This window comes from Sceloporus undulatus, unplaced genomic scaffold, assembly GCF_019175285.1.
Source record: "Sceloporus undulatus isolate JIND9_A2432 ecotype Alabama unplaced genomic scaffold, SceUnd_v1.1 scaffold_391, whole genome shotgun sequence".
Taxonomy (NCBI): Eukaryota; Metazoa; Chordata; class Lepidosauria; order Squamata; family Phrynosomatidae; genus Sceloporus; species Sceloporus undulatus.
In genome coordinates, this window is record NW_024803311.1 from 1 (window position 1) to 9,408 (window position 9,408).

At 45.3% G+C, this 9,408-nt stretch overlaps 1 protein-coding gene across 1 annotated transcript; it reads right to left on the reverse strand.

Annotated features, from left to right (window-relative positions):
• Positions 1-6: 6 nt before the first annotated feature.
• On the reverse strand, positions 7-3,844 carry PALM (paralemmin; the record flags this gene model as incomplete). The annotated part of the gene is made up of 2 exons (XM_042443845.1): positions 7-2,005; positions 3,713-3,844. Coding segments are annotated over 2 exons (719 nt in total), but the record flags the coding sequence as incomplete, so codon positions are not given.
• Positions 3,845-9,408: the final 5,564 nt, after the last annotated feature.

Here is a 9,408-nt window from a genome sequence, read left to right on the forward strand (position 1 = left end):
TGCAGTTGTCCTTTCTGCGGGAGTCAATTTTCCCTCATGACTGGGAGCTGCCCCTTTCTGCTCCTGCAATCTATTCTATCCTGCCTCTTTTCCTTACTGCTGTTCTTTCGTTCCCTCCCTCTGTCTTCCATCCAGGGTTTTGGCGGCTTATTCATCCTGTACCAACCTTGCACCCAGTGTCTCCTTCACTTTGGACCCCTGGTCACTTACATCCTTCCTGACCTGCAACACGACTCTTTCTCTTCTACTTCCATTTCATGGCAAAGAAGCATATTTTTCAAAAACATCTCCAGGTATGGACCAAAAGGTGCACACTGAATTTTCAACGGCCTGATCAATTCTCCATATTATAATTGGAGAGGTGACCAACAACACATTTTTAAATGGGTGGGTGGGTAGGCGAGAGACAAGTATCTGAGTAGCTTTGTTGTAGCTTTCAACCTCACCACCTCATTGAGACAGCTGGATTGTGGCAGAGAAGTCCTCTCAGAGGCATTTTGGTGATGAAGATTGGTTTCCAGAGTCTGGGCACATTGGGATGTATCCAGAAAACAGGTGGAGAGATGGGTTAAAAACTGTTTGTGACTTCAAGCCCATCTCAGTCCCTCTGTTAAGCAGAAATCTCATTAGTGGTATTCTTGAAGAACTCTTTAGATCAAGTTCTTGAAGGACCTAGTAGATCTTGTAGGCCAGTGGGGCCAAGAGCAGTCCAACCTTTGGACAAACTCAAGCTTCCTTCCTTCCTTCCTTCCTTCCTTCCTTCCTTCCTTCCTTCCTTCTTCCCTCCATCCCTCCTTCCCTTGCTTCCTTCCTCCCTCCATTTTTACTTCTCTAGACGTTCTCCTCAAGGAAAGGCTAGTTCTCCTGACAAAATTGGGGCCGATTGCAAGGATGAGGAAACATACCTCTCCATTTTGACTATGTAGTTCTCTCTTTCTCTCTCTTTCACTCTTTCTCTCTCTTAAAATGAAGTGGGCCTTGAAGAATCTTTGACCATAAAAGTGTCCTGATGAGTCTTGCCCCAGAGACCAGATATGAATCATAGAATCATAGAAGAGGGCCACAGTGTCTAACAAATACAGTATTTTGCATGTCTTCCATTCATGAACACAAAAAAGGAGATAAGGATATCAAAGCCAGGCAGGAGGAAACCAGAGGCTGGCAGCTTGGCATCGTTTTAGATCTTATGCATTTTTCCACCTGCGCGGAACTTCTATTCTTCCATAGAATGAGAGAGAGAGAGAAAGAATGAGAGATGGGGTGCATTTGTGGGTAGGGTGGGAGGAGTGTGGGTCCTTAAGTAAAAATAAGAACACTTTAAAACCTAGGAGTTTGTAGAACACAGGAAGTAACCCAAAAGGCGGCGTTGAGGGTTCAAGGTGGGAATGGCGGGGCAAAAGACAGTTCCGGGGGATCTCTTACATCACCGAACAACATTTGCAGCGCTGTTTCTTCGTCTCAAGATCTTGCTCGGTGCCTTTGGGCTCAGTGTCGTTGGCCGGTGGCTGATTCTCCCTGGCCTGATTTTCCTCCTTCTGCGGGATGGCTGTCACCGGTTCCACCGCGCTGCCGTTGGGTGGTGCTTGGTTCTTTCCCGTGGAATCTGCTGCCAGCTTGTTCTCAGCATCGCCAATCACCACTAGCTCTGCTTTGATTGTTCCCTCGAGGCCCAGAACCTTTTTGGTCTCGTTCTCGTCTTCCACGTTCTGGTAGCCCATGAAGATCATAGTGACCGGTTGCTCTTTGCTGGGTTCCGGACCTTCCCCAGAAGCCAATAACTTTGGACTCTCTACCGGTTTGGCCTGGACGCCTGTGATTTCTTTCCGGGGTGTGACCTTCTGGCTTGCCGGGTGGCTTCGGGCTTCTTCTAGGTCCTTGACCTTCTCGGAGACTTCACTCAGGGTCACTTCATCAGCTTTGTGGAGGAGCTCGTCCACCTCCGAGGAGCTGAGTTGGTGGAGGCCGTTCTCCAGAGCCCCATCCTCGGCTCGGACGGCATGGACCACTGTAGGGGAAGACAAGAGACAGTGCATGGTGAGGACTAGGATCATGACCATACTGTGGGCTTTAGGATTGGATAAACAGAGAAGCTTCAAGGTTTCCCCTTGCCCAAGACCCTCCACATTCACCCACCCTACTCCTAAGAATATTCCTAAGACTACAACTAGGGCAGCCACACAGAAAAGAAGAAGGTTGTACAACAGTACAGGAGTCCCACTGTCTTTTTCATGTGGTTGTTCCACTTATAATCCATATGGATGTTCTCCTTAGTGGGGCTGGATAATTTTGCCAGATCCTGACTGCAGTTTTCAGGGTTCACCTCCAGGTGCGAATTGCCCAGTCTTAGGAGATCCAACTCCAGGCAAGCAGAAAGAGCTGAGTGCAAATCTCCAGCTCCCTTAGGAGGGCAATAGCTTGCTATTATTTGCAAGGCTCAACTGATTGGTTGCTACAACCTGGAAAGCCTCTCCAGGGTGTCTGTGTATTTACTTCCTTCCTTCCCAATTGTTGTGGTGCCTGGACTCACCTTCTACTCTGCTCTCCATCCACCTTTTGGCTAGAACCAATGAGGCTACATTAAAGATCCTGATCCCATCTCCCTAAAATTTTCACCTCAATCTGAGCCCAGCACTTGGTATTCCCAGTATGTGTCTGTGAATTGTCAGGGGAGTCTATGGGTCTACTGGGTTTTGGGGGGACTCAAGCAGAGATGAGTATCAGATTCAATGTCTGCAGTTTTCTAGCCCTAAAAAATAATTTTTTATTCTTTTTTTATTTATTTGAAAACATCACATCTTACCAATTTTCACTTCAACTCCACGAAACTAGATAAATGTAAATACATTTAGGCTGTGTGCATATGATATTGCTAGCTATAATTTTAATTTTTCTCATTGGTTTACGTCACAACTCTTGCCATTGCCTTCAGTGATATACAGGAATTGCAATTTACGAGTAACATAAATACAAAAAACATGACTAAGGATCCTGTACGGTGTGATATGGGAGGAGGTCAGTAAAGGGGTTGGCACCATGAGTTATCGCACCGGGTGATGCTAACCTTAGTGGCACCATTGCTACGAGCAATTGCTCATGGTCACAACTGGAACGTGTGTAGGCTGATTCAGAAGGGACAATTCAGCTTTTCAAGAGAAGGAATCTCCTTCCTTGGAAGTCTTTAAGCAAAGGCTGGATGGCCATCTGTCAGGGATGCTTTGATTTGGATTTCCTGCATGGCAGGGGTTGGACTGGATGACCCTTGTGGTCTCTTCCAACTCTATGATTGTAAGGCGGCCCACTCCCACCTGCATATCTTCCAACATTTCACAACTGTATGGCCAAACAACATCGGAGTGTAGCCAAGATGGCAAAAGGTATTCATTAGGAAGAGCAAACAAACTAGGAGAGCCTTCAGCAATTTGCTTTTGCCTGAGCCAACTGGAAAAAGCAAGATTCTGCCACCTCCTCTCCTCTCCTCCTGATGTGTTGAGTACAAACGACTTTTGCATTTTGAACTCAGTTTGCAGCAGGGGACAAAGAGGGAGGAGAGAGAGAAACCAGGACATTTTAAAAGCAGTTGGAAAAGTGGGATAGCAGAGGATTAGTTGGGATTCTCCCTGCAAATTGGGCAGCTGTGGCAAAGGTCCCCAAGACCCAGCTGAGCTCCTGGAGCCCCTGAGACCCTAGACTTGGGGGTGTGGATGGAGCATACCTTTCATCTCGTCCTCGTACACTTTGACCCCCTGAACTGAGTGGTCTTTGGGAAGTCTAGTGGTGCTGGATAGGACCTTTGTCTCCCCCGTGACTTTGTCCTTCTCCACAGTGATCTCCACAGAGTACATAGCTGGGAGACAAACAGGGACAGTCAGCACCAAGACCGAAAACACCCGCCGCCTCCCTGGCGCATCTGCTCTCTGTGCGCCATCCATGTGCCCCGAACCCAAGCTCGGAAGTGAAGCGGTTTGGTGCCAGCGGGGCAGGGAGGGAAGAGGCAGGAACTGAAGCCATGGGGGGATGCTGTGGTAGTGCCCACAAGGCAAGCTCTGCAATATTAGAAGCGCAAAGTGCAAGAGGTTTGCCAGGCAAGAAACTACAAGGAAACATTATCTTCTACATCACAAAGCACCAGTAGCTGCGGAGTCCCTTTCCTGAATTCTTGGCACATCCACACGACACAAGTGTGCCTTCAAGTGGTTTCCGACTCATGATGACCCATCCCACCTAAATGTTAGGAAGAACTTTCTTTAAGAGAGGCTCGGCAGTAGAACGGACTCCCCTGGAGAGTGGTGGAGCCTCCTCCTTTGGAGATCTTTAAACAGAGATGGACATCTCACAGGATTGCTATAGTTCTGGGTTCCTACCAGGTGGAGGGTTGAACTAGGTGGCCCTTTGTGGTCTCTTCCAACTCTGTGATTCTACTTTCTGATCTTAAGAGCTGTTTGACAGTGGGATACACTGCCACAGTGGACTCTCCTCCTGTGATGGTCTTCAAACCAAGGCTGGATGGCCATCTGTAAGAAGTAGTTTAGTTGTGTTTCCCTGAGTGGCAGGAAGCTGGTCCCTTCTAACATGTTTCAATGAATCTGCAATATATTTTTTTTTAAAAAAGAAACTATCTGAATAATATATTATTCAATCTGATTAGACAAAGGCGTTTATCACACTGAGGTTATTGGAGCTAAGATCAGGGGTGAGTGCGGGTTGAACGATGCGAACTGACGTTATAACGCTGTGTATTTTCACACCTGGTTCCTTTCAATGGGAGCTGTTTGTGTGGTGCTTCTGCAGGGCTTCCGAACTGAATCCTTACTGGCTCCTCGTTTTGGCAAGTTTGCTAAATAAGTGTATTGACGGGATTTGCATTGAGGCTCGGTTTGAACTCACTGCGGATTGGTCTGGTGTGGAATTCCAATTTGCTTGTGCTCTTGAACACCACTGCAAAACCCCCGGGTTGCAAATTTTCCATGATGCCATGCTGCATTTTTGCCCCATTTGCTTCCAGTGCTCCCCCCTGAATGAATGCATTCACATTTTAACGTGAACAGGAGACATGCTGGCGAGGGGGGGAGATCGGGGGGAGAGAGAAAGGGAAAGGGAAAAGAGGGGGCAAAGAGAGAGAGTGGGGTTAGTAAAGTTTCTAAAGGACTCTTTGGGGGTGGGGGGGGCAGGACGTCCTCCAAAATGGGGCCAAGGGGGAGGCAGGATTTACTTCCAAGTAGAACTGCAGTTTCTACACTGGTTATTTTTGCAGTGAAAGAAATATAATAATAATAATAATAATAATAATAATAATAATAATAATAATAATTTCACTGCAAAATAATAACAACAACAACAACAACAACAACAATTTTGCCGGTGGGTGATACATTTGGATGAAGCAGAGGGCATTTAGAGATAGGTGACATTCCCTATCATTCATGTGAGGCTAGGGATGGCGGGTAGATCCAGCCCAGGATTTCCTCTGCCCCATCCCGGATTTGCCCCTTTTCACTTGCTGCCCCTCACTCCTGGAACCTTCTTCCCCCACAAGCAAGAGCCATCACTTCTTTAACCAGCTTCAAAACCGAGTTGAAAACCATCCTGTTCAGAAAAGCCTTCCCAGGCATTGCATAATTGTCGCTTACTATTTGATGTTCTTTTGGTGCCTGTTTATCAAACCATTTCCTGTATTGCTATGTACTGTATATGCATTATCCTACTTGTGAGTATGTATTTTCCCTGGATAATGATTAACCATCCATTATGAAGCCAAGCCCTCCCTTCAGTCCATCTGGTCCAGGCCTTGGAGGTAGAGAGGAACTGCTGGACCTCTTACCCTTTCCCTCCACCACTCCCTTCTCCTTTTGTGTCGTGTCTTTTTAGATTGTAAGCCCGAGGGCAGGGAACCGTCTAATTAAAAAGATTGTATGTACAGCGCTGTGTAAATTTACAGCGCTTCATAAATAAAGGTTAATAATAATAATAATAATAATAATAAGATGACAGATCTGAAGAGAAAGAAACAGGAGGCTGGAGGCAGAGATGGCACTCCCAGAATTCCATAGCCTCAAGCCAAGGACCCCACAACAAACTCCAACTCCCATAATAATAATAATAATTTATTATTTTAAAATAATAATAATTTTAAAAAATAATCTTAATAATAATAATAATTTAAGTTATTAGTTTGCTGAGGCACCAGAGCTCTCTGGCAGAGAAGGCTCAATGTCTCAGGACACTACAGTTCCCAGAATTCCATAGCACTAAGCCAGTACAGTTAAACTGGAGTTAAACCAGATTATCTCCCCAGTGTGGATGCAACCTAAGAGGAGGCAACGGCTACAAAGGGAAGGAGAGATGTGGATGGAATAGATGAGGAGAATGACAAGAGGATAGATGTAGATGTGGATGAAATGGATGGGGGCTCTGACACGGAGGACCCTTTGTATTTGGCTGCCAGGGATGGGAAACTAGAAGGGAGGAAGAAAGGTGCAGCTGTCATTCCCGTGAAAGTGGAGCCAGGCTCCCTTCTTCACCCCAGAAGTACAAAGGTTCAGGATGCCTTCAGGGCCCCACTGAGCATGCGCAAGGGTCCCAATTCGAACTGTTGAATCCCCTATGGTATGCACCGGTGTGGAAATATAATGTGCACTCACTCCGCTTTGCCTGAATCCGCATCACGTGACTTCCTTGGATTCGATTCCCCCTCGATTCGGAAGGGCAATGGATGGGCAACCAGGTGTGATAAAACAGTCACATTATAACATTAATTCGCATCGTTCGACCCTCACTCACCCTTGATCTTAGCTCCAATAACCTCAGTGTGATAAATGCCTAAGGCTGCATCTGCACTGCAGAAACAGCGCAGATAGACCCCGCTTTAACTGCCACGGTTCTGTGCTGTGGAATTCTGGGATCTGTAGTTCGGTGAGCTATTTAGCCACCTCTGTCAGTGAGCCCTGGGGCCCAAACAAATTACAAATCCCAGGATTCCATAGCCCTGATGGAGCCTCAAGTTGCAGCATCAGTTAATGGCCAGGGAGTTAATCAGCAGTATAGTCCATGTGTATGTTTACTTGGAAGTAAGACCCACTAATATCTATGGGACTTCGTCCCTAGTAAGTGTGCTTCATTTGGGGATCTATTTTTACTTCATTGACTAACAGCCCTGTTGTAGCTGTACAAATGGCCACATGCTGCAACACACACATCCATCAAAGGGGAGCAGATTCACAGTGCGATGCTGCGCACGGCCTCAAAGCCTGAGGCCTGGAAAGGAATCGAGCCGAACAGTTCCTACAAAGGGTTTGGAGCATGTCGCTGCTGCTGTCCCCCGTTGTGGCTAATGCTTAACCCCAGCTGGTCCAAATGAGTGACCTGGGGCATTTGCAAGGCTGAGTTGTCCAGAGCACAATCTGCCTTATGACCTTGGGAGTCAGCTGGGGGGGGGGAGGGATAAGAAAAATATGCCTTGGCGATTCAGCCTCTGCAAGGACTGGATTTTGCAGTTGCAAAATGCAGTCTTCGAGAACGGTCTTGCAACCGAGTCAGAAAAGGGGTGAGATGAATCAAGGGTGGCTTAAGATACCAAAGAAGAAGGTGTAAGAAACAACAGCTGGCATTTGCAGGAATGGATTTGTAACCAGAGTTGTGAATCTAACTAATCAATATTCATTAACACAGCGTTGTCTTCCTGTAAGATTATATAAAGTCACCCCCAGCCCATCTTAACAGCCAGCAGTTGGATCAGGCTGGAAAGAATGGCAAAAAATATTCGCCGCACCACATGCTTACACCTAAATAAGTCCCCTCTCTTGGCCCGACTCTCCAAATGCACTTTAAGAGCCAGTCATTACATCGCATTGTGTAAGTAAATAAAAATTGGGCAAAAGAGATTTTTTTCGGCTGGCAATTAGGATGCAAAGAGGAGGATGTTTCCAAACCCTGGTTCCCGCCACATTTCATCCACATTTCAAATTTAGATGCTTTTCTTCCTATCTGCTTTCTTCACTGTCCAGCTCTCGAATCCGTACATGGTAATGGTTAATACAATGGTTTGGACAATTCTAACATCACTATTAAATAGTATACCTTCACACTTCAGGATCTTGTCTAGTTCTTTCATGGCTGCCCTTCCGAGTCCTCGTCTTCTTCTGTTTCTTTACCGCAGTCTCCATTCTGGTTTAAGACTGAGCCAAGAGATGGCAAATCTTTATTTCAGTCTCTTTTTTAAACCACTTTGAAGCCATCGTAAATCATCTGTGCTCATTATTTTTGTTTTCTTAATGTTCCGCTGTAACCTTGCCTTTGTACTTTCTTCCTTGACTTTCTGAAATAGTCGTTCCAATCCTCTGTGACTTTTTGCTAGTAGCACAGTGTCATCTGCATGCCTTAAATTATCTTATCGGTAATCCTGACTAATAAGCCAGTAAATCAGTTCTTGAATTCCATTCATTCCATGGGTCTTGTCTTGTTAGAACTACAAATAGGATTCAGGCTGCCATGAACCACCATAGTTTGTTAACATGCCTTTTTCAGACCTAAGTTACAGTCCAGAATTTGGACACATTACCTTTTTTTAAAACTGCAACTCTCAGATTTTCTCCAATCAATGTGGGTATTGGCTGAGAAATTGTAGCTCAAATATGTGATGTGTCAAAGTGTAAATTAGAAGTCATTACACGTGACGGTTTAAAGTTTCCGCATAGTTTTGCAATTGAAATATAAGAATGAAGAATTGCAGAAGATTTTGAAATGAGAATAATGGAATACAAATCTATATCATTCCAGATTTCCTAGTTTGCCTCCAGAAGTTGGAATCAATCCCCTGAGTAAATCATACCGTCTTAAATTTTCGGTTAGATTTTGCAATTAGTCTAAAATAACAAATGGATCCATCTGAAGTACCAGTTTGGTCTGCGAAATTGAAACTAAACAATGCAAACCTATTAATTTGAAAGTCCAAATAAAATCCTGCCATGAGCACTGCTTACTTTCTTTAAAAATAAAAGATGTCCAAAGTGACTTAGGATGCACTGCAAAAATAAAGCACTTGGACACCACTTTAAGTGCCATTGATCCATCCCACTGAATCTTTGGATTTGTAGTTTGGCAATTTCTGTTCAGGCAGACTACTTCACCAAACTACAGCTCCGAGGATGGAGCCATGGCAGTTAAAGTGGTGTCAAATGTCAAATCCTAGAAACGCAGTTCCCAGTTTTTCTTTCCAAACCCCCAGTTTGTGAAAGCTCTCTGTACATAACCAGTGGCACTCTGCATTCTCTGAGAGACCCCCTTGAACATTCCCAGTTTAAGCCATGGTACAGAAAACAGACAGCAGATCCATGTTCCCTTACCAATCGTGTTCTAGCATCATTGAATGAATTATTCACATCTGTTCAAACTATGCAAAGTTTGGATGTGAGC